The sequence below is a fragment of the Salvia hispanica genome, chromosome 1 (assembly GCF_023119035.1).
Source record: "Salvia hispanica cultivar TCC Black 2014 chromosome 1, UniMelb_Shisp_WGS_1.0, whole genome shotgun sequence".
Taxonomy (NCBI): domain Eukaryota; kingdom Viridiplantae; phylum Streptophyta; class Magnoliopsida; order Lamiales; family Lamiaceae; genus Salvia; species Salvia hispanica.
The window spans coordinates 12,086,800-12,111,674 of record NC_062965.1 but is presented as its reverse complement, the minus strand read 5'-3'; the positions used below and the strand labels follow the sequence as shown (position 1 = coordinate 12,111,674).

General features: G+C 36.6%; 4 protein-coding genes across 4 annotated transcripts; 3 read left to right on the top strand and 1 right to left on the bottom strand.

Moving 5' to 3' along the window:
• Window positions 1-4,356: 4,356 nt before the first annotated feature.
• Window positions 4,357-7,089, top strand: LOC125214699 (G2/mitotic-specific cyclin-2-like). The gene is made up of 11 exons (XM_048115832.1): window positions 4,357-4,496; window positions 4,579-4,693; window positions 4,769-4,825; window positions 4,910-4,955; window positions 5,041-5,193; window positions 5,284-5,406; window positions 5,761-5,850; window positions 5,933-6,154; window positions 6,240-6,338; window positions 6,429-6,607; window positions 6,682-7,089. The coding sequence occupies exons 1-11, from the start codon at window positions 4,439-4,441 to the stop codon at window positions 6,842-6,844; spliced, it is 1,305 nt and encodes a 434-aa protein (XP_047971789.1). The 5' UTR covers window positions 4,357-4,438; the 3' UTR covers window positions 6,845-7,089.
• Window positions 7,090-11,105: 4,016 nt separating this feature from the next.
• LOC125205866 (phosphoserine aminotransferase 2, chloroplastic-like) lies at window positions 11,106-12,657 on the top strand. Its single transcript, XM_048105032.1, has one exon. It carries the CDS (start codon window positions 11,178-11,180, stop codon window positions 12,438-12,440), a length of 1,263 nt encoding a protein of 420 aa, XP_047960989.1. The 5' UTR covers window positions 11,106-11,177; the 3' UTR covers window positions 12,441-12,657.
• A 153-nt stretch (window positions 12,658-12,810) lies between these two features.
• Window positions 12,811-18,846, bottom strand: LOC125205871 (protein S-acyltransferase 10). Its single transcript, XM_048105045.1, has 12 exons — window positions 18,526-18,846; window positions 18,318-18,432; window positions 17,615-17,689; window positions 17,431-17,502; window positions 17,205-17,264; window positions 16,776-17,039; window positions 15,325-15,358; window positions 14,307-14,416; window positions 13,912-13,998; window positions 13,495-13,578; window positions 13,330-13,395; window positions 12,811-13,251 (listed from the first exon to the last, which is right to left on the bottom strand). Exons 1-12 carry the CDS (start codon window positions 18,614-18,616, stop codon window positions 13,068-13,070), a joined length of 1,242 nt encoding a protein of 413 aa, XP_047961002.1. The 5' UTR covers window positions 18,617-18,846; the 3' UTR covers window positions 12,811-13,067.
• A 1,171-nt stretch (window positions 18,847-20,017) lies between these two features.
• On the top strand, window positions 20,018-22,813 carry LOC125194122 (thiol-disulfide oxidoreductase LTO1-like). The gene is made up of 7 exons (XM_048092210.1): window positions 20,018-20,273; window positions 20,353-20,584; window positions 20,827-21,089; window positions 21,164-21,276; window positions 21,363-21,510; window positions 22,135-22,272; window positions 22,569-22,813. The coding sequence occupies exons 1-7, from the start codon at window positions 20,175-20,177 to the stop codon at window positions 22,641-22,643; spliced, it is 1,068 nt and encodes a 355-aa protein (XP_047948167.1). The 5' UTR covers window positions 20,018-20,174; the 3' UTR covers window positions 22,644-22,813.
• Window positions 22,814-24,875: the final 2,062 nt, after the last annotated feature.

Sequence of the window (24,875 nt, the reverse complement as noted above, 5' to 3'; positions counted from 1 at the left end):
ACAAGAAAGGGAAAATTTTGTATTCTTTTCTTATTACTTTTGTTATTAATTTCTTTTTATTACAAGAAAGGGAGTAGTATATTTTATTTTAGGTTTTGAATAGCAATACAAGAAAGTGCTTAAAAGATAACTAATCTACATTGTACTACTATCAATCTCGTGTTGTGACGTAATATGTGCAGATAAATTTCAACAGATTGCATTATAGACATAGATTCTCAATAATGCTACTAAACTATTTAGATGAACTGCTTTGTGGATAATTTATGTATATAATGCATAAATAAACTGTTTACAATCCGCACAAATCTGTTGCATTCACTAATTTTTTTTTTCATTATAGCGTTGTTAATTTGACATTATAATTGTCACGTGACATCATGAGCATTCGCTATCTTTTTTTTTTTTTTATGCATAATAGCATTGTTAATTTGATATCAAAGTGAACGTTAAAAATGTTCCATGAATTATGGATTTATCTTGTCCATAGTCTCTGGATTTTAAAAATATCGCCAGTAGTTCTGAACTAAGGGTTTATCTCAAAATTGGTCATTTTGGCTTTTTTTGATACGAAAATATCCTTTTGAGGGGTTTTGGGGGATTTTGGTAAGAGTGAACTGCATAAAAGGGCCCTAACTTTTCGGCTTGTTGCATCGTTGACCCCTAACAAAAAAAAAATTCCATCACAGGGGTCTAATAAAATATACAATCACAAACCAGGTATTTCGGACGATAACACTCTCAGGCCCTGAAAGGGCATTCTCGTCAAATTAACACTCCATGCTGACATCGCCCTGCCATGCAACCTGCTACATGTACTGTGACTGACGGCTATATGGATAAGAATTTTATGATATTGTTTTATAAATTAGATAATTTTTCTGACTACTATATTTATATGCTATAAAATGACAATATTACCCTTAATGCAAATATATACACTTTTCTCTATTTTTTTTGTTCGTAATGGTTAATTTGTGATAGAGATGAACAATGCCACAATGGTCGATTGGAAAAAATGGGTAAGTTCTAATCTGCAACAATAAATATTCAGCAGTTTGTGTTCTTTATTATGGAGAATTATGTTCAATTTTTTTTCATCCCAAACAATGCAAAATCAGAGAATTCAGAATAAAAAATCGGTGTTCAAAATTAAGTTGCTGGAAATAACCAAAAGAGAGAGGGATCACAAAAAGATAAATTTAACATGTTCTAAAATTCAAGCTCTAGAAATCGTTGATCCAAGAATCAGAATCCAAATCAGAGAAAGGACTCAACAAATAAGGAAGATATGTTCAAATTCCCAAAAGAAATCCACAAAAAAATTAAAAAATTCAGATTCATCACTGCCTCAAATTTGCTCTTAAATCGAATTCTAGATCTGGAACGTCACCACTTCCGAAACCCGCAGCAGGAGGAAAATTGTGTGCAGTCGGATCCATTTTCGCCGAGCACCGTAACTACCACTGGATCGAGTATACCGGCGGCCATTGGAAATCTGAGTAAACCAACAGCCATTTTCACCCCGGCGACCGAAGTGCTTCACCGGGAGAGAATCGGAAGAGAGAGGCGAGGGGGAATTCCAAGGGAGTGCTCGAGAAATCTGACTGGAAGAGAGAGTGGGTAGGAGTGGAGAGAGAGTATTTCCATTTTACGTAGAGAGTGGGTAGGAGTGGAGAAATCTGTGGAAGAGAGATTTTTTTATTTTACGCAGATAGAAATCTGTGTGGAGGAGAGTTGGTCTTTTTACGCTTTTAAAATTTTTAAACTGATATTATTTCAATTATATACTTAAACTTGATATTATTTTAAAATTATCGTTCTTCTTCCATTTTGTCATTCTTTACTTTGTTTTTTTATTTTAATATTAGATTTAATTTTATAAATTAAATTTTAAATTTTGATTTTTAAATATTAATAAAAAAATTTAATTAAAACTATTAATTCATGGACACTATAAATATTGATTAAAACTATTAGTTTTTGTTATTTAATATATATTCAGCTTAATTGAAGAAGTATAGGAAAATAAGAGTTATTTTATTTAGCCTTCGTTCGGTTGTTATAATTGCTTGTGAGTATGAAGTTGACTAAAAATTTGATCCTACTAAAAATTTTATACATGAGTATTTTTGTTGAAATTTTCTAATAAATTTTGATTGTTTTCAAATTAATAAAGAAAAATTATATTAGTCTTACATTAGAGGCATATTTATTTCAGAATAAATCGTGTTATATGATCTATTTATTATTAAAGCTATTAAATATTGATTAAAACTGAGGCGTAGTCATACCTTGTTGATTAAATAATATACACTATCAAATACATATTGATTATGACTATTAATTTTTGTTATTTAATACTCCCTCCGTTCCGCGGTAGTTAGGTTATTTCATTTTCTGCACTCATTTTGGAAAAATGATGATAAATAGTTAAATGTAGAAATAGTGAAGTAAGAGACAAAATAAAGTAGATAAGAGTCTTATCAACGTTATTCTCTCACTTACTTTACTTTTTCTCAACTTTAACTATTTATTACTCTCTCCATCCCAAGATATTAGATCCATATACCATTTTGGGATGTCCCAACATACTTGAGTCATTTCTATTTATGTTTAAAAATTTACTTTATTACCAACTTCACTTACACTACAAAACAACATCTCCTAAATTCATGTACCCAAAAGAAAGGGGTCTAATATCTTGGGACGAAGAGAGTATCATTTTTCTAAAATGAGTGCACAAAATGAAATGACTCAACTATTGTGGAACGGAGGGAGTAATTTTTATAATTAAAAAAATTTATTGATATTTAAAAATTTAAATTTAAATTTTGTAAAATTAAATCTAATATTTGGAATAAAGAAAAAAAGTGAAGGATGACAAAAGGGAAGAAGAATGATAATTTTAAAAATAATATCAAATCATAACTGAAATAATATCATATTTAAAATGTCAAGTGCATTTTCGTACCCAAAAAAAGCCAAAAGGACCAATTTCGAGATTTCCCTTAAGTCCATGGATTACTGGCGATATTTTTAAAATCCAGGAACTATGAACGAGATAAACTAATAGTCCAAAGACTATTTTTGAAGTTCACTCTTGATATTATGAATATCACGTCACCACACGAGATTGAAAGTATATTACTTAACTCTAAGGACTCGTTTGATAAAATAAGATGGGATATAAGAAGATATGTAAAACAAGATAAGAAATACGAGATTCATGTCAAGATATGCAAAGATATGATTTTTTTTCCGTTATTGTTTGATAGAAAAGAAATTGTCTAAAATTGTATTTTATAGTATTAAATAACATGGCTTAATTTGACAAATTGGTGGAATACATAAACATGGTTAATGTTATAATTTTGTTAAGATTGGTTAGGGCTCTTATCTTATATTGGACTTTGAGTTAAGCTTAAATATGATATTAAACAATTAAAAATGTCCATATATAATTCTCTATCTTGATATTACTAACTTATCAAACACGCCTATATTAGTACTCGTCCAATTAAAAATGAATATCTCGATAAGGATTCAGCGATTAGAAACGTTTACCAACAATTTGCATTCGATGAAATTTAAAAGGAAAATCGGATATTTAGAAAATAAGAACAAAAATCCACGAATAAAATTGTTGCTATATTAGATATTGACAGGTCAATCTGTTTAAACTTTATACTATAGTATTTCTATTTTTTTAATCACCGGATATCTATTCGTTGTAATTATTGTCTCATCAAATCTACCCTTTCTTCATCAACTTTATTTAAGTATTTCGAAATTCCGCAAATCAAACTGGGAATACAGTATTTCACGATTTCTTTTGATTAGATACTAATCAAAGTGGATTAAAATCCAATGTAATTGCATTAGTAAATCTGACAACATTATCTTAGCTAGTTAATCCTAAATTTGCAATTAAAATGTGGTCTACTATCAATTTACTAAGACAATCTAGAATTTTGAAATAAAAATAGAAAAAAATCCGTTGCCGTCCCAAATTAAATTGACAATTGCAAACTGTCTAGTCAATTAGTCAAAAGTGGGGAAGAGCGCCTCTCTTCTTTCTCTCTCTCACACACACACGCACTAATGGGCTTATTATTACAGCACATAAAAGTGCAAACTACTCAAAACCCACAATAATTAATTGAACAAATTAGTTAAAAAATGAAGTGAAAAAACAGACAAGCAACCACAATTGCATGTTTTAAAACACAATTTGAAAGTAACGTCTTTCCTTAGCCACGCGGCACGTGCCAACACAGGTGACCGTTGCGCACACTGACTTTCCCCACTTCACTAGCCGTTTGATTTAAAAACACATCTCCCTCTCCTCTCATTCCGCCATTGCTGAAGCTCCTCTCCCTTCTTCCCCTCCTCCTCTCTGCTCTAGGAGCTCTGATTTTTTCAAGAAAATTGGAAAATGGCTATTTCTGATGAGAACAATTCTGTTCAGATTAGACCAGCTAATGTTCAACAAGGTAAAAAAGATTGGATTTTGTGATGTGGGCGGGCTCAAGATTGCAGCTTTTTGCGTGAATTGATTTGCTCTCTTTGATTTAGGTGGGGGAGAAATGGAAGGGAGGAAGTTTGGAGGTGAGATCAGAGCTAACCGGAGAGCTCTTGGTGTGATTAATCAGAATCAACATTGTGTTGTCAACAAGAGAGGCTTTGCAGAGTACTTATCTTAGCTCCCATCTTCTAATCTTTCTCTCACAGTTAAAGTTTTTTGACACCATGTGAAAAATCTCAGGTCTAATGGGGTTTGTGATAAGAATGGTCCAGTGCCAGCTCATAGGCCAATCACAAGGTAATTAAATAATTTGTGCTTCTCAAATTCAAATTTTTTTCCCACATTTGAATTTTCTGATTCTATTTTCTTGAATTTTGATAGGAAATATGCTGCTCAAATGGCAGTCTCGCAGCATCAATGCCCTGAGGTAATGGGCTAATAATAGATCTTGTTTGGATTGGATCCTTAGTTGAATAGCAAGAGTTGCTAAGAATCTTTTGTTTTGTTACTAGGAATCTAAGAGGCCAAAGACATCATCATCAGGCATTGAGTTCACAGTGTGGGAGGATGTTCCTTTGACAGATGCAGATGATAATGTGGCAGATAAAGACCAGCCTATGCCGATGTTGTTGGAGAGATCGGAGATCGAAAAGGATCAAATGGGGGTAGCACCCTTTTTCACCTCTCTGATGATTTATGAGTAATTCTTGCTCCTTAGCTAGTTTATTGAGTTTGGGAGAAAATTCACAATGTAGGAAGTTGAAATGGAAGACATATTTGAAGAGACTGTTCTGGACATCGATGGTGGCGATGCAAAGGATCCGCTTGCTGTCGTGGACTATGTCGAAGATCTATATGCCTCCTACAAGAAAATGGAGGTGAGGAAATGGAAATCCTAATGATTTAGCTTCATTTTGATATTTTGAAGTCAAATGTGGCCATTTTCCTATTCAAGAATTTGATTTTTGATGTGCAAAAATAGCTCCTATGATTAGATATTGAATACTGTCAGTGAAAATAGAGACAAAAGTGAGCTCAATGTGTGTTTTGAATTTGAATTCGTTTAGATAAAGGTAGGTTGATTATGCATCTAGGCACTTTAGAAAATAACCAAATTGTCACATGTTGGTATTGAGCTGTCATTTTATTCTTCATAAATGCTAATTTTGAATGCTGTAGATCCACCACATGCTGACTTTATTAATTCCATATTTTTTTGTTTTGTGTTGCAGAGTTCAAGCTGTGTTTCACCATGCTACATGTCACAACAATTTGACATAAATGAGAGAATGAGGGCCATTCTCATTGACTGGCTTATAGAGGTAATTAATTACTACTAATGCTTCAGAGGGTAAGTTTTCTTAATCTTGTGAAACTTATTGTTTTTCTACTAATCATCAATAGGTGCACCACAAATTCGAGCTACGAGAAGAGACATTGTTTCTTACGGTCAATCTAATTGATCGGTTCTTGGAGAAGCAATCCGTGGTGAGGAAGAAGCTGCAGCTAGTCGGCTTGGTCGCCTTGCTTCTAGCCTGCAAATACGAGGAAGTCTCGGTTCCTGTTGTCGATGATCTTGTCTTCATCTCGGACAAAGCTTATACAAGGAAGGAAGTTCTTGAAATGGTACATTCAGATATACTAATCAAATCACAACACAACTCATTCAGTTTTTGCATTTAAAGACTCATTTTTGGTAACATTTTTGCAGGAGAGATTGATGCTGAACACATTGCATTTCAACATGTCTGTCCCAACTCCTTTTGTTTTCATGAGGAGATTCCTCAAAGCCGCTCAATCAGACAAGAAGGTTTGTCGAATAAACGATCTTTGATGTGTTTCGGAAACCAAACACTAACAAGAAAAATCAAGAATCTAAATGTGTGTTTTGTGTTAACAGCTTGAGATGCTCTCATTCTTCTTGATTGAGCTATGCCAAGTGGAGTACGAGATGCTCAAGTATCCGCCCTCGTTCGTCGTGGCTGCTGCCATATACACGGCCCAGTCAACGCTCTATGGTGGCGGGCAATGGAGCAAGACTTGCCAATGGCACACAGGCTACTCAGAAGAGCAACTATTGTGAGTCTTCTTCTATCCCATCCCATGATGTGATGCTTGTGTTTTGAGGCTAAAGATCGGTTTTTTTTTCTCAGGGAATGCTCGAGGCTGGTGGTGGGGCTGCACGAGAGGGCCGGGACGGGGAAGCTGACCGGGGTTCACAGAAAGTACAACACATCTAAATATGGATATGCAGCAAGATGTGAACCAGCACATTTTCTTCTTGTACAGGCTAACCAAACTAGTACATGTGATTGATTTGCAGTGTTGATACCAAAATTGAGAAATTTAATTGGGGGAAAAGGGGGGCACTAGTTGTTGAGATTAATTAGAGATTAATCATAGAGAAATTAAATAACCAGGTTAGCAGCAACTTTGAGTTGCCCCAGGGGGATTAATTACCAATTATTCATTCTGATTTGAACAAGTGTAGAAACTCTGCACTTTCTGATTGTTTACTTACATTTGATTGGAAATAAATACCATCCATCTCTTTTCATTTCTGAAATGTATTTTTGTATGGTTATTAACTTCAATGTTAAATTGTTATCCAAATGATAGGAGTATTTGATTTTAAAAGACTAAATTTGGAGCCATCAAATTAAGTGAAGTTTTTGAATTTGAATTATGTGTAAGACCGTTAGTTGTTTGTTGAATCTCAGATGTTTGATTACCTGTCAATTTTTTATTAAAATAATACACGAACGGTATGGTATTTATTTTACATTAGGAATAATTTGAATCTCAGATGTTGATTACCTGTCAAATTTAATACTAGTACACGAACGGTATGGAATAAATTTTAGGAATAATTTGAGTTCTTTTCACTACTATTAGTTTTTCAAAGGAAATGATATTTTATGGAGCTGAGATTGATCCCAAGATTGGACACTTTTGTGTTTCTATTTTAATAACTACTACTACTAAATTTTAGTTCTTTTGTTATGTGATAATCACTATTTTTTGTTTCAACACTTTAATATATCAATTATATCACTCGTAAATCATTTCAATCTAGTGGAGTATATACTCTCTCCGTCCATAAAAAATAGAGTAACTAGTGTATGACATGGGTTTTAATGTATAATTGGTAAAGTAAGAGAGAATGAGAAAAAGTATAGTAAGAGAAAAGGAGAAAAAGTAAGTGAGAAGTAGTGTTAGTAGAATGATATGTAGGGTTATTATTTTTTGAAATATTTTTTTTTAATTTTTTGAAAACTTTTCATAAATGAATGCGCTCTATTATTTGTAGACGGCCAGAAATGATAAATGTGTCCTATTTTTTGTGGACGGATGGAGTATTTAGTTCGCATAATTTGATAAAAGATGGGTTCAATATATTTATAGTTAGAGCATCTGTAATGGCGTCTAGCCGGCCGGCTAGCGGATCGGCGACAGCTAGCCGACCATTGCGTCCGGCAAGCGACGTTTCGGCGAGCCGATCGGCGAGTTCGCGCCGATCGTCGGGAGCTAGCCGCCATTGCAGGCGAAATTTCAGCGAGCCGACGGCGAGCGACCATTTTTTTTTTTCCGTCCGAAACTCTATATATAATGATAATTGAACTTCGTTTTCATTTGCACCACTTGTGTTTACGAGTTTCTCTTTCTCTAAATTTCTGTACGAGATTAATATCGCGAAATGGAGAACAACAACGACTCTCCAGTGACGAGCGGGTCGCAAACTCCAACATTCCTCGTTAGAGGTGGATGGGGTCCGATGGACGGGTACTACAATATGTACCCTTGGGGGGATGATGCCAGGAATGGCGGGAGGTAGTAGTATGCCGGGGGTGCAGGGGATGCCGGGGTGGCAGCCGAGTGTGTAGGGGATGTCGGGTGTGCAAGGGATGCCGGGGGTGAAGGGGATGTCGGGGGTGCAGGGGATGCTGAGGGGGACAATGTTTATCGGCCCAGTCTTGACTTTTTGATTGTTGCTTCCAACACATCGACCACAGTGGAGACTCAATTCACTAGGAATGAAACTTTCTCCCTAGAGGAGTTGTTGAACGAAGTCGATGATGCGGACTCTCTCATTCACACAGGGGGAGTAGGTCGAAGCGCACCGAAGAAGAGGGGCAATGGCAAGGGCAATGGCAAAGGGGTGGTCGGCGAGTTGTCGCAGACGGCTGATGACGGCGGTGCGGTGAAGGCACGGAGTAGTAAGTGGACGGATGAAGATAACATCGCATTGTCCAAAGCTTGGGTGAGTGTTTGCGATGATCCCCTGAAGTCGAACAATCAGAGGATCATCAACTTGTGGGCTAAAATTGCAGCAACCTACAAGAGATTTCACCCGGACGGGAAGCCACACACCGGGGAGGAGTGCCGGAAGCAGTGGGACCGAATCAGGAGTGCGGTCTCCCGATTTGCGGGCTTGTACGCCAACAACCTTCGCATGAAGACCAGTGGCCAAACGATGGATGATGTGAGGAGGATGTCGGAGGATGTCTTCCCCTTGGCGGGGGTTCATAGGGAGTTCACCTACTGGAACTGCTATGAGGTGCTGATGGAATCTGAGAAGATTCGGGTGGGTATTGAGGCTGGCTGGCCAAAGAAGCAGCGGCTGAACCTCGCCGGCGATTACAGCAGCAGCGCCGGTTCCCTTGAGCTCCCCGACAGTGCCGAAGAGGTCCCGTCCACTCCATCGTTTTCTCGCCGCACTCGCCCGGTTGGTCAAAAGAGGGCGCAAAGGGCAGCCAGTGGACTCACCGGTAGGTCCCAGGAGGTCCAGTCGACAGCCCCTTCTAGACAGACGGGTACCGAGCTCGCCAGCCTCGCACGTACACAAACGCAGTAGAGCATGTTGGCTGTCATATGTGAATGGCGTGCGACGACTGACCCTGTGGAGCAGGGGTTACTTTTTTATCTCATCCAGAGTATGCGGGCCGATTTGGGGTTCCCGCCTTGGGGAGGCGTCGGGGACTCCGATGTGGTCGGGTCTGGCCAAGGCGGCGACGAGTGAGGCGGGGCCGCGTGTGTGGAAGTAGGAGGTTTTTTTTATGTACTTTTATTTATTTAAATAAAATGATTGTATTTCCCGTATCAGTGTCGTAAATTTAATTCCTTATTTGCGTGATTGTAATTTATAATATGAATTTGTTAATTTTATTTATTGTGGCTAGTCCTAGTGCTAGTCCGGTTTTTAGTCCACTGTTACATAGTTGGGTGTCCTAGTACTCTAGTTTCTAGTCCAAGAGCCATTATAGATGCTCTTAAATTTTTTTAAAAAAAAGAAATCAATTGTCAACATATTATTATGTGATGTGAGCAACTAATTAGTACAATTGTAGAAATAGAAAAAGGAGTAATTTATTAGACACAAGGTCACAATTATAGCTGGAATACTAAATTATTGTTTTTTCCTTTTCAGCTGCCAACTAGCCTGGTTTCCATATTAAATATCCCTACATAAAGTCATTTCGCACTTTATTTTGCAATCGCCTATTGGCGTAGTGAAAAATTACAAACTTTACCTTGTTTTTCACACCAACTTTGAAATTAACAAATAATATTATGAATTTTATCTTGGATTTGTTATTTTCCATCAATAAATTTTTTTTGGCTATATTAATAGATTAAAGAATAAATTTGGAGGATGTGCTTCAAGAAAAACTATTCTCAAATATTGAAAATTTTGAAACTCCTGAAGTTGTTGTCGAGAAATTATAAAAAAAAATCCATATCATGAAACTATTTTCCGGAATTTTTTATTAGTGGGAAATAATGACTCGGAATAAAGTTCATGATATTATTTGCATATTTCAAAGTAATGAAAAAAATTCAACTTTTTAAAAATTTAATGATAATAGGTGTCCATATCTCTATTATAAATAATAAAATTGACGCAAAACAAGAACATTAATGATTAATGTCCGCTTATAAAATACACTAGAAAATATCACCAAACTTTTTGTATCAGAATTCGAAATATAATTCGAAATTTTCTCCCTTCACCCGTCCCTAAAATATGCTACTCCACTACCTTTTAATTTTACTAATTTTTGTATTGAATTTGCATTCGGCTTTCCACTCATTCATTTTTATTTTTATTTTATTACTAAATTAATATATAAAATAAAATTACAAATCATTAGTTTTTTAATCTATACGGTAGCACTATTATATTTGAAATGGTGACAAACTCCTAGGAATGGAAGAGGGGGAGCACGGGTATATGATAAAATACAAACTTATATATTGTACAAACTCAAAATTTTTTAACACAGTTTCAACATAATTTTAACATAATATTAAAACAGTGTAAAATTTCAAGATTTTAATGTCAACACAATATCAACACATCATTGACTACTGTTAAATATCTATTGATATTTTTCCGTTGATACTTTTTTATGATCTGTTGATATTTTTAAATAATTGAGATCATAATTTTGGGTTTGTACGATATTTAGAATTTTCATTTGATCGTATCCGTGTTCATTAAGGTCCAAATTAGAACGTATAGAGGATGGCAGTAGTATCCAATATTGAATTTTGATTTATATCCCACCAACCCCACTCCAAAACCTACTCACATTTTCGCACTCACTCAGATCTCCTTTCTCCGCCATCTTTCCAATTCTCCCCCAAAATGTCCATCTCAATGTCGTCCGCCGCCACCACTCCCCTCACCCACCTCAACCCCACCGCACCCTCCCAAATCTCCGCCTTCCCCACCTCCCTCTCCCTCCCCACTCGTCCCCTCTCCATCACCTGCTCCGCCTCCACCCTCCAAACCCAAACCTCCACCGCCACCGACCGCGTCTTCAACTTCGCCGCCGGCCCCGCCACCCTCCCCGAAAACGTCCTCCTCCGAGCCCAATCCGAGCTCTACAACTGGCGCGGCTCCGGCATGTCCGTCATGGAGATGAGCCACCGCGGCAAGGAGTTCCTCTCCATCATCCAAAAGGCCGAGTCAGATCTCCGATCCCTCCTCAACATCCCCTCCGATTACACCGTCCTCTTCCTCCAGGGCGGCGCCACCACTCAATTCGCCGCCGCGCCGCTCAACCTCTGCGCCAGCCCCTCCGACGCCGTCGATTACATCGTCACCGGATCCTGGGGCGACAAGGCCTTCAAAGAGGCCTCCAAGTACTGTAACCCTAAATCCATCTGGAGCGGCAAATCCGACAAATACACCAAAATCCCCAATTTCGATTCCCTCAATCAAACCCCCGGCGCCAAATTCCTCCACATCTGCGCCAATGAAACCATCCACGGCGTCGAATTCAAGTCCTACCCTACCCCGGCCGGCCAAAACGAGTTCCTCGTCGCCGACATGTCCTCCAATTTCTGCTCCAAACCCGTCGACGTCACCAAATTCGGCATGATCTACGCCGGCGCGCAGAAGAATGTAGGCCCCTCGGGCGTCACCATTGTAATCATCCGATCCGATCTGATCGGGAACGCGCAGGCGATCACGCCGGTGATGCTGGACTACAAGATCCACGCCGACAACAATTCGCTCTACAACACGCCGCCGTGCTACGGAATCTACATGTGCGGGCTGGTTTTCGAGGATCTCGTCGAGCAGGGCGGGCTAGCGGAGGTGGAGAAGAAGAATGTGAAGAAGGGGAGTCTCTTATACGATGCAATTGATGGGAGCAAGGGGTTTTTCCGGTGCCCGGTGGAGAAGAGCGTTCGGTCGCTGATGAACGTGCCATTCACGCTGGCGAAGCCGGAGCTGGAGGCAGAGTTCGTGAAGGAGGCGGCTAAGGAGAAGATGGTGCAGCTCAAGGGGCATCGGTCGGTTGGCGGGATGAGGGCTTCCATTTACAATGCGATGCCGTTGGCTGGAGTGGAGAAGCTTGTGGCTTTCATGAAGGATTTTCAGGCAAGGCATGATCATGCTTGATGGATTTTGGTTTTTGATTGTGAAATGAGTGTTTTTTATGCTTCTTCATTGCCAGATTTTGAGTTATTGCTTAATGAGTTTTGAGTAAGTCTTACTTTTTCATGTTTGAATAATAAGAAGATTACGGATTTATGTTGTTGTTTGATAGTTGATATTCTCATGGATTTTGTTTTTGGTGTAATACTCTTCTAGTAATGTCAATTTATAAATTTTGTCATGTTTGGGGTGTTTGCTTATTGTTTAAATATTTAATATTCATCGTTTCATTTTTTTGAATAAAATCTCTTTGTAAAAAAGGTATGGTGACCGAAATATGGACGTATGTCGAGTACCCAAATTACACGCTGATTTTACGATCATACGCATTCAGTAACCAAAATTACACATCGATTTTACACTGCTCTTGGGCCTTGTGTTTTACAGTACAACATTGGAATACTATTTGAATGGACTAAAAAGATCCTTTGCTTCAATATCAGTGTAAAACTATGGGAAATTTCTCATCATCACTCTAAATCCATCAAAGAACCAAATGGAAATAATGTTTGCCAGAGAAACTACATGTTCACAGCATCGCACAGCCCCAGTTTGCATCTTACACAGATCGAAAATACAAGACGGGTTCCATCAGCAGCAGCGACACGATAGAACATCGTAGCAAGTATAAGGTCTGGACTTCTCCTCAAGTTCTTGAGCTGTTGGTAGTGTTTCCAATCTGTATCTGTACATGCTGCTGCTTCTAGCACAACAGAATAGATACAAATTCCTGCAAACTCCTTGGTTGAATGGATACACTCTCTCAGGAATCCCCCTGTATAGTATACACTTATTTGTAATTATAGTATAATTCAAAAGAATAAGGTATCAGAAAGGACGGAGTTAAGAAGACCTTAAATATGCAATCCGTCGCCGTCTCACAAGCTCGTACGTGGTTTGATTAGTCATGATAAGGAAACTGTTAATTTATACAGGCAGAGGCACAATTATTCGAGTTAAATATTTGCATTTTTAAGAGGCAACACAAGAGCATGTGTGTTCAATGGATTAAACATACCTATGAAAAAGGAGCAGAAGCATCAGGAATATTAGACAAATTGAGAGAGCAGCCAATAGCAAAATCAATATTATATCTGCCCACCTGAAGGAAATACGTTTGAGCTCTCTATCATGACAAGCTAAAAATAAGTACACTATATGGCCATATCAATAGCAGCTATATCTTAGATTTGGAAAACAAGGGGGAAGCATTCCTACTATCTATGATTCCGATAATTTTGAAACAAAAAAAAAAAAAGAAGTTAAGGATTCTCCAGTTATAACAACTACCACCCTCGTGACCCAACTTGAACCGGGAACCACTTGTAGTATGTATTTATACTGTGAGCATGGTTGGCTGACCCCTCTCTCTCGGGCCTCTTCAAAATAGACACAGAAAATGAAGATGTGTTCTAAGGCATAACAAGTAACTTACCATGCCTTCAATATGTTAGACTTGAGGTATCCAATGTACAGTATGCAAGTCCAGAGGGTCAATGCTGTTTCTCCACATATGTACCACCTGTTATACAACAAAAACAATTTTAACTAAAGAAAACATGTTTGCACATTCAAATACGTATTATTTTTATATAATGAAAACGATCCAACCAAGCATGAAACATTCCTCTGCTTAAGTAAATGGAGCTTATCTTGAAAGAGAACACTTGTAGCAGGAAAAAAAATTCCCCCATCCACACCCCCAAACGCTTACCTCTCCAATCCATCAAATCAAGTAAATAAAAGAATATGATGACATTGTCTCAAATAAGACATGAAAAGCTAGGACTGGAAAAAACTGAATATGGAAACAGGCAGAGCAGCACTAACCAAAAACGGCAATGATTTCCCTGCCCTATGCATGTTCCAAGCCAAACACAGTGATGATCAAACTGAAGAACGCACTTGTTACAATCATGACAATGCTTAGCTCGTGGAGGCTACAAAAGAAATATAATAGTGCTGAGATTAGAAATTAAAAACATTTGGACAAACTGAAACAATAGACATATAAAGGTTTGTAGGAAGAAATGAGCATGAGAACAATTACTTAATCAGCATAATCTTCTCTACTCTTGAAAATGAAAATAACCTCCCAAACCCTTGTTTTGCATAGCACCAATTAAGATACAAAGAGTAATATACAAGACCATCAAATGACAAACTATTTTCCATATTTTACAACTTTGCAGAAGCAGCATTTGCCTCACTCAATTGAGTCCTGTAAATGTTATTCAACGGAGGATCTATTTCGATCAAAAAATTTTCTAGGTCATCAATCATAAATTACTTTGGAGAAGCATTAAGCTAATGCATGCAGTTCAGTAGTTCCTATCCACTCTTTAACATGCATTAAAAGATCAGACCTACTTAATAACATACTACTCCCTCTGTCCCATTTAAGATGACCCCTTTCGTTTTTCACTCGTATTTTGGAAAATCATAGTAATAAATAGTTAAAGTTGAGTAAAATTAAAGTAAGAGAAAGAATAATGCAGAAGAGAGTCTCTTCCATATAATTCTCTCTCTTGATTTACTTTCCCTCCACTTTAATTATTTATTATGATTTTTACAAAACACGTGCAAAAAACGAAAGGGGTCATCTTAACTGGGACGGAGGGAGTAGTATTTATATCGAATACATGGGAATTATATATGCTTTGAGCAACTTGATAATCCATCCTAACAGTTTCTTAGATAACAGAAACAAAATTCGAACACCCAATCTCAATGGGAGGCTAGGAGCAACAGATTGGTATGTATGATCAGCGCCAAAAGAAATCAGGTTTTGCTTCATCTAAGCATAAATGTCAGGATTCCCAATAAAGATGAGGACAAAATATTCTACCTGAAGGATGTTGCAGTAAGGGCAGGTCAAACTTCTGAAAAAACAAAATATTACAAAGAGAGAATCGATCAGAAAAAAATGGTGATAGTGACAAATATGTACTAGAGACATAATACAAATTATGACAAGATGCTTATTGATGTAATGTACACTCAAAAGCTTTAATGGTCCACTGTATGACTTCAGTTAGCAGAAACGATGACAGTTATTCAGGTATAATCAATACTAATTCTCAACCAATAATCACTGCATCAGTTTTTCATTTTCACAAGGCACGTCTAAGGTTCTCACTGCAGAAAATAAATAAGACACCACACATAAATTTGTATAGTATTAATGTATGTTCAGTGACCAAAATAAAACGTGTTTAGTTATTTAGGTTCCACTGCTATCAATAGTGACAGTGAAACACTATTCTAAAGAGTATATTAGCTCCATTCTAAGAAGTAATAAATCAAGGAATTTAGTACTTTTGAGCAGGCAACTATAATGCTATTGAAAGATACTTTATTTATCGATATATCAGGTTATAACTATCATGATCACATTTATGAATGGGAATAACAAATGTTGTTGTCGTCAATTGTATTGCCACCACATAATCTGACAAAAGTCCAACTAGTTCTTTATGATTTTGTGCAGATTTCCTTACACTACATGGCAATTTATTTGCCAGATATTCTTTTCAAGTAATTTCTGAATCTTCTGACTGCCAAGCATTTGGGACCAATTAGCTCCAATTCACATGCAAAGTACAAGAATGATGAATGAAAATATCTGTCAACCAGCACTCTGCACAACCAAACATGCAATGCTGATTCTTTCTATGTGTTAAGAATTTAAAATAGTACCGAGTTCTCATATACTCCCTCCGTCCCATAAAAGTTGAGACAAAACTTTTGGGCACGGAGGTTAAGAATTTATATTAAATAAATAGGAGAGATGAAAAAGTAGGAAAGATAAGAGAGAGTAAATAAATGATGGAATAAAAAAAGAGTGATTAGATGTTTTGTCTTTTGTTAAAAAAGGAAATGACTCAACTTTAATGGGACGGACTAAAAAGGAATACGACTCAACTTTTATGGGATGGAGGGAGTAATATTTTTAAAAAGAGCAAAAAGCCATGTGAAATCAAATCTAAACAAATATACTAGTCTAGTAGATATCTGAACAAATATACTGTTTTTTTGACAAGATTCCGGATGAAATTTCATTAGAAAGTTCACGTTTAAGCATCATATTAAAGTCAGACCGACCTTCATATCGCTGTGCCAAACTCTAAAAGGGGAAAGTCCTACTTAAAGTCCTTTCTAGTTTCAAAAAAGGAGCCATTAAGCGACAGTAACTTACTCATCCACTCTAACAGTAGGTTTATCGAAAAGAGATACGTATGGAACATGTAAAAAAATCCTTGTCTTGAACTGCATAAAATATTCAAAATACGCACGTACGTAGTTGATGACCGTTGCGGAAACAAACTCAACACTAACTTAGTCCAAGCTGTTGCATTTCCTCTGTGATTGTTCCTTCCATCCACAGTGATAGCAACATCGCCATTTTTGCTTGAAGCTGTTGCATTTCCTCTGTGATTGTTCCTTCCATCCACAGTGATAGCAACATCGCCATTTTTGCTTGAAGCTGTTGCATTTCCTCTGTGATTGTTCCTTCCATCCACAGTGATAGCAACATCGCCATTTTTGCTTGAAGCTGGTTGTCTTTGCTTAAACGTTATAACAAGACATACAATAAAACATGGCAATTGGTCAATTCACAGCATATAACACCAATACCATCACCACAGTGTCTGAGTTATTAATTTAGAAATTACTCCTGCCTCTGGTGCTGACTTCATAAAAAGAATCAGAAAAGATCATGCTTACTTTGAGGGCAATAATGGCTTTCTAGCTGCAGCATCTCTATCATCAACGACCTTCTGAATGCTACATTTCAGAAAACGAGAAACAACGATGTTTAATGTGGAATAAGAGATCTGCTTCTCAGAAGAATTTCTAAATACATATTTTGAACAGCCTTCTGGATATAATTCCTGAGGTATTAACTTATAAATTCTCTTATGCCACAATTTCACAGAAGAATCAAACTTACTCTGAAGCTAATAATGTCCTTCTAGCTGCAGCATCCCTTTCATCAATAGCCTTTTGAACATCGATTACATAGCTACATTTGCAAAGGAAAAAATACAGAGGCTTTACCAACAAAGTTATGGAATAAAAGATCTACTTCTCAGAAGAAGTTCTGAATAGTATATGCAGCTTGACAACATAATTACCCAGGAGATGTTCCCGCAGTCGCAAAATACTGAACCAGAGTAGCTACAAACAATAATACATACGTAGCAGTGTACCTATGTTGAAAAGGAGAAGCAAGCATGTTACCACCATCATAATAAACATATAAATGGAAATGACCAGTGATCTAAAAGCAAATGCAAGAAGCCAAGAAAATTTATGATTAGAACAAAAACTATAAAACTGGCAATCAGTCTAATTCCTGAATTGGTACTCCAGTTTCAGCAGCTGTGAATTTTCCACTAAGATCCGTCTCTTCATTCCTTCTGATTCAATGTTCTAGGATAAATCCAATCAAAACCAACTCAAGGAAGCCACAAGGACCTTTATCTTCCAAATCCATCGTAGTGTTAACGCTTATGAAGATATCTACTCAATTTTTGGCAAGATGAATAAGCAGATCAGTCCCATTATGAACAGTTAGAGGCTATCTGAGCTACAAATTTTAAATATCCCCACGAAAAAAGCTCATAGATGCATTTGAATTCGATATCCATGTCACGTCTTAGCATCCTAAAACAACATCTGAAGCTCATCAGACTAAAAATGCTAGCTTTACCATTTCCTGATCACTCCACCAACTATGACTCACACGCACACACCAATTACACCAAAATTGTGCCCAATTTCACCTACTGACCCTGCATAGAGAAGTTAAATAGAGTCAAAGTATCTGTAGATTACCATGGTTCGTGTTTGGTCTTCTCAATCAAATCACGGTCGAACAAAAACAATACGCCGACAAACAGTATATGCAGCAACACCAAAGCTAATTTGAGAGAGAAAGCAGATCGTCGGGCTAGAAACAGATTCAAAAGCAAAACAATCAATCAGAAACAAAATCCCCAAATCAAATGAAAAGGAAACCTAAGTAAGCTAGGTAAATAAGAACCGGGGTCGGAGAAGCAGGGGAAGAGGCGGGAACATCGGTCGGCTGCGCGGCTACACGAATCCCTGAGAGAGCTGCCGCATGATACGCCCATTGTTGTTTCGTCACACGATGCTCATAACCTCACTCAGCATTAGATGGTTGTACAGTGCACTCCTTCAGTTGTACATCAATAGATAGAGAGGCTGCGGCGTCTGAAACTCTTGCTCCGATTACTAAAATTAGAGATATCTCTGCAAATCGCAATTATTAGCTCTTTTCCTCTTTAATTCTTATCAGCTACTTCCATCTTCCTACCTTCGATTCGGCCCCACCAAATTTTTAATTTCTGATGAAATTGCACTACTAATAAGAGTAATAATGTGATTAGATAGCTCAAGATTTATAAGCTCATTTTGCAATAATGATAATTTAATCAAGTCTATACAATGTAATATCATAAATGAGTCACGGAATCAGATATAACAAAATTAAATAGTAAGATTAACCGTATTTTCGTGTATAATTTTTTGAGGTAGTTTAGAGTTGTAAATTTGTACTAATACTAGAAAATTTTTAGGTAGTTTACAGTTGCAATTTTTAGGTACAACGCACTACTTATTTTGGTTCTTTCTAAATGTGATTTAAATAGTTGAAGCTTGAAGCCATGTTCGACTAAAAATGGTTGTTCAGTCAAATAGTATATGTTTGAAATATAGTACCAGTAGTATATTAGTACTCAATTTTTGTTAAGATTATTACTTGAAATAGTAGTAATAAATTTTATTTAAGATAATTACAGGATATTTCAAGATATATCCCATAAATAAGAATGAATACATGCATTTTTTTCTTAGAGTTTAAATCCAAAAATGCTTTATTGATAGTATAAAATTTCTAAATTTGAAAATACCATTCGATTTAAAATAAATTATTCAAATTATATAGTTGAGATGATTTGTACATTTTTCGGTAACTCAAGCTAACATTTATATTACTTCATTCATCCACAAATACGTGTCTCATATTCAATGGCGAATCCAGAGACTCTAGAAGGGTTGTATCCCCTCCTACCATCCAGATAGCCTAAATGTACCTTAATTGAGTTGAAAAATAGCATAATCACCCTAACAATTATGTTATTGTCTTTTAACTAAGAGGCTCCAATCCATTGATCCCCCCTCGCACTTCCTCCCTATTATATTCATCTATCTCCCCATCAATCCCATTGAGACGACCATTGCTTAACTAATGATGGCACCATCGGTGGAGCGCTTACGGTCATTGTTACAAGCACATCAAAACGATCCAAGAATTTCATTATTTCATATATTAGACGTTCATCAATGTCGGCAAGTGCAACATCCATATTTTATTTTGTCACTTATCAAAAGATTTGGAATTCCATAATTAGTGATTTGAAATATTGTTACATATCGTAATTTTAAATAAAATTGGTGTTTTTGACAACAATGAATATATTTTCTTCCTTAACATTTCCAACACGTTTTTCAGCAAATTCGAGGAATTAAAAATATGAAATTGCTGCAAAAATTAATAGCTGCGTTTACTCTTCTTGATTTACTCGAGCTTAAACTGCATCAACTACAATATCAAATTTTCAGTTGAGTTTGATGTTGATTTGAATTTCAACTTTGATCAAATAACCGAAGATGTCGAGCACCAGTTTCCTCACTAAATCACCGTCGTCTCTTCCCCGGGAGCTCCTCACTTCTCCGTCGCATCCTCAGCTCTCGGCGTCTCTGTTCAAGGTCCGCATTTTCTCTCCGATTACGCTTGTTTTAGTACTAGTATTTGATTTTAGGTTAATCCGATCCGTTGTCATTGCAGAAAGGAGCTTCTAATCAGAGGTTATTGATGCTGAAAGTCAGCTGCGATTCGGCGGGGAGCCAGCGCACCGCCAAATCCGACTCCTCCGCCGCCTACGGATGGTGCGCCGCTCTCGGCGGCGTTGGTTTTCTGGAGACGGCGTATCTGACTCTCGCCAATTCGGAAGCATTGTGCCCCATTGGCGAGGGATCTTGCGATGGCATCCTTAACAGTCACTTCGCTTCCATTTTAGGTATTCTTCTTTGACTAATTTTGAAATCGTTAGGTTATTATTTTCCCTCCGCTTTAGGCGATTGTGACTAATTTGTAATGGAATTGTTTGGTTAGTGTTGCTAACAGAACTTTTGTAAGAATGCATGTTTTCTAGTTGGTTTTGCTTTGTATTAAGGGGAATCAGCATCGCCACTTCTGTTTAAACCAATTGTTTCTGTGCCTTTGATGAGTGAGTATAACATTGATGCTGTCTATATTAAGGTGTTCCTCTGCCATTATACGGCATGGCCGCCTATGGATTAGTTGCGTTTCTCGGCCTAGGGCAACATATTGGTTTCCAGAATATGCCATTTGATGTCAAGAAAACGGATGCTGATATGGTCTTGGTTGGGATGGCTACCTCCATGGCAGTTGCTGCTGCGTACTTTCTGTGTACCCTGAGCACCGAGTTTGGTGGAGAGTCATGGTTATACTGTTTGACATCATCAGCACTGACCTTCAGCTTGTTCTTGATTACCATAAAGGTTCTCCCTAGTTTTCCTTTTCTCTTTTTTACAATATGTTACCAATGAAGAGAAGTTGTGAATTCCTTCTGCAGAATCTTGGGATCGACAGGATTAAAGAGATGTTGGGCTCAAAGTTATGCATGGCTAGCTTGCTTATTATAGCCTTGGCCGCATCATATAATGTTTTTCAACCTGTTTCATCAAGGTACTACAAAGTTTAGATTTTGATGCTCAGAGCTCATGCATCCCCTAATATATGTATTGAGTTATTTCTTCTTATGTATCCAACAGTTTTGCAATGACAGAATTACCATATGAAGAAAAAGAGATCACAACTGAATCCAGTCCTTTGGCTATTTCTCTTGCAAAACATCTGCACTCTACTGGAGCAAGACTATATGGGGCTTTCTGGTGTTCACATTGTGTGCATCAGAAATTGGTAATTTTCTTTCTCTCGTGTTGTTTGAGTCGGAAACTCTGCTTTACAAACTTGTGATCATTTCTCTCCACCGAACTCCACTAGAAACATAAAAATGAGAATCGTAATCCTGAAATGTAACCTCTCAGCTTTATTGAGGTTTACACTGTTACACTTGAACAAAAGATCAGTATCTCCGACTTGCTAAAAGTATCAGTAAGAAACACCTCATTTTCTTTACTGATATTCTGTAGCACTAAGAAACAGCATGAATAAGTGCTCTCCAGGAATGAATGATGATATTTTAGTTCTTCTCGTTTCTTGCTATCCATTTGAAGCATATAAGTCCGACTCCAAAAGTTTTCCCTCTTCATTGTTAAAGATTTCATTATGCTACTTTAACTTCTTTCATTCTTTCTTTACCTCCTTTTTGGTTTTAGCATCCGTCATATTCTTCTAGAAGCTTGTGGTGTACTATATATCTAGGACTTTTAAGAGGAAGGATGCATTTCACGATATAGAGATAAAATAAGAAAATTTATAAATCCTTAATTTGGTTCTTTACATTGACTTACAGAAGATATTTGCAGATATTCTCTTCTAAATTCCTTTTGCTTTTGATGTTTTGTACTGCAAATGAAACAGATATTTGGGCGCGAAGCAGCTAAACTGTTAGATTACATAGAGTGCTATCCTGATGGATTAAAGGCAGGAACTAAAATGGCCGAGGCCTGTTATGGTATTGACCTTAAATATTTTCCGTCTTGGGAAATAAATGGCCAGGTGCAAACTCCTCTTCATCTGAGCCAAATCTTTCCACCTTCTTGGTTTTCGTATCGTATATCTATGGATCTGTGTATTTATCAAAAATCTGCATTGATGAACTGTTTTATTCTACTAGTAGTAGTTAGTTTGCAGACCTTAGTGTAGTAAATCGCTAGTATATTTCAAATAAACAAAAACCATCATGCCATTACCGTTGCCCTTTTCTCGATGGATTCAACATTATTGAAAAATGGGGAGTACTATTAATTTTGATGATGACGTTTTAGATGTCTAATTTGCTAAGATGGCTACAGGTTTTCAGCGGTGAGAAGCCATTGGAAGAACTTGCAACATTGTCTGGGATGAAACTTGAAGAATTGAGTCATTAGAAGTAAGATTATCCCAGTTTTTGCTCTTCCCGCTTTTTATGATTTCTTCGAGAACCAAACGACATTATTGTTTCAGAGCTTAGAAAGCTCATATAGAAGTACTGAGATATGTGATGCAGACCTTAAGTAGCAGCTCTTTGAGTTTAGTTAACAAGTCAAGTTTTCTCTTTTGCTGACTTATCAATTTATTTAATGTCATATTTTGCTCTAGTGTTTTAGTTCAACAGTACATACTACATAAGTACATATCAAATCAGATGGAGAATAATTCTAAACATGTGTCATAATATTAGGAAAATGTAATACATAAAACAACAACATATGTTACACCAACTTGCACATCGATAACAGAAGTTTAGAACCAACTCAAACTCACACAAGGAGATATATTCGCAACGAAATCTATAGAATGCATGATACTATGCTGGATAGGTATATCGTATTTTGTTGAGTGTCGCATCTACAAAACCGATCATAACATGGCAGCACGCAATTGAAAGTTACTTAGAAGGTGGTGGGGCAAGGCCAAAGCTAGGGAAGAAGGGGATATTCGGGAAGCTTGTAGGGATCGAGGGAAACGGGGGAAGCTTGGGCATAGTTGGCTGAGTTGGGAACATTGGAATAGATGGCATTGGCGGGAGACTCGACATAGGAAACGTTGATGGGATCGTTGGCAACCCGGGAATCGACTGCAGTAGATGACGGGCTGCATCACATTTTTCAGTATGGATTGTGATTACAGCAAGAACCACAAAGCAGAGGTATATGGTTTTTGACATGATTCTAGTTCGAGAATTATATTACTATGAAGAGTAGTTGCTTTGATTGTTGTGATGAAGGTTTGTTTGAGGTACTTATATACTCAATTTCAATAATGTAAAATTTGACCAAAATAATTTGTCACGAATGTTGGTGGAAGTAAGATGTGTTGGTTGCGACTTGTATGTATATGTGTTCGATTCTGATGAGAAATTATGCATAAACCAATTGCGTGAGTACTTTTGTATGTAATGTAAATTAAGATTACGTTTTCTTTTTAATAATAAGAAGAAAACAATAAATCATCAGTGTATAAATGTATATTTTCCGTAGGAGTTTTTACATTCTACACCATTAATAACCGCTTTGCTTAAGAAAAGCTAATCATAACAAAAATAATAAAAACATAACAATTTTAGCCATTTACATAGAATAGTCAGATTGTTTTTTATGTTTTCGAACTTCTAACAAAAAATTAACTTAATATTATATTTTAATAAATTAACCATATTGCCAAAGGGTAGTATTTGGAATACTTAGGCTGGAAGTTGATGAACCACCTATGCAACAAACTAAATACTATTTTCCCTCCATCCCAATTAAGTTGGTAAAAAAAATTGACGTGGAGATTAAGAAATTGTGTTGAATAGATTAAATTAAAATGAAATAAAATAAGAGAGGGAAAAAAGTAGAAAATATAAGAGAAAGTAAATTAAGTAGGTGATGAAATAAAGTAAGCTGATTAGATGTTTTATTTTTTATCAAAAAAGAAATACGACTCCACTTAGATGGGAACTTTTTATTCTGAAAATTATTAATGTATGCATAAAAGAACATGTTTAGTAGTTTTTTACCGAATGTTTTCATTCTAACGACCCCATATAATTCCTTAGAATATGCAATAGAGCTTATAATGCGTAGGAAAGACCACTGGCAAATTTCGAATTTTAAGAATTACGGAGTACTAATAGATTAAGAGCATTAATCAGCAATTCTATTTAGGTTTGAACATTCTTTTTTTTTAAAAAAAAATTTGTATCGATATGTTGCACAACAATAGCACAACACAAACACTAAAACTTAAAACTGGAATTTTCCCCTTCAAACATAAGAAAAGAAAAACTGTAAAATTTTTTATTTTTCCAAATTCTACCTTGTTCATTTTCAATTATCTCGAATCAAGGCATGCGAAATATATTGAACAATAAGTTTTTTTTAGGTAGTTTTTTCATAGACCATGCCTGAAATAAACCACTCCTGCTACTAATTTAATAATATAGGCAATATAAGTAGAATCTACAATGTAGCCGCATTTAAAATAAATTAGGTGGAGGGGACACGAAATATGTTATAGAAGGTACAAGTGTAAACTATTAAGAGGCCAGAAATAAAAATTGATTATATGATAAGACTACATAATTAGTTAGATATTGAGCTGTTTGATTTGAGCTCAATTACAATTACTTACGCCGA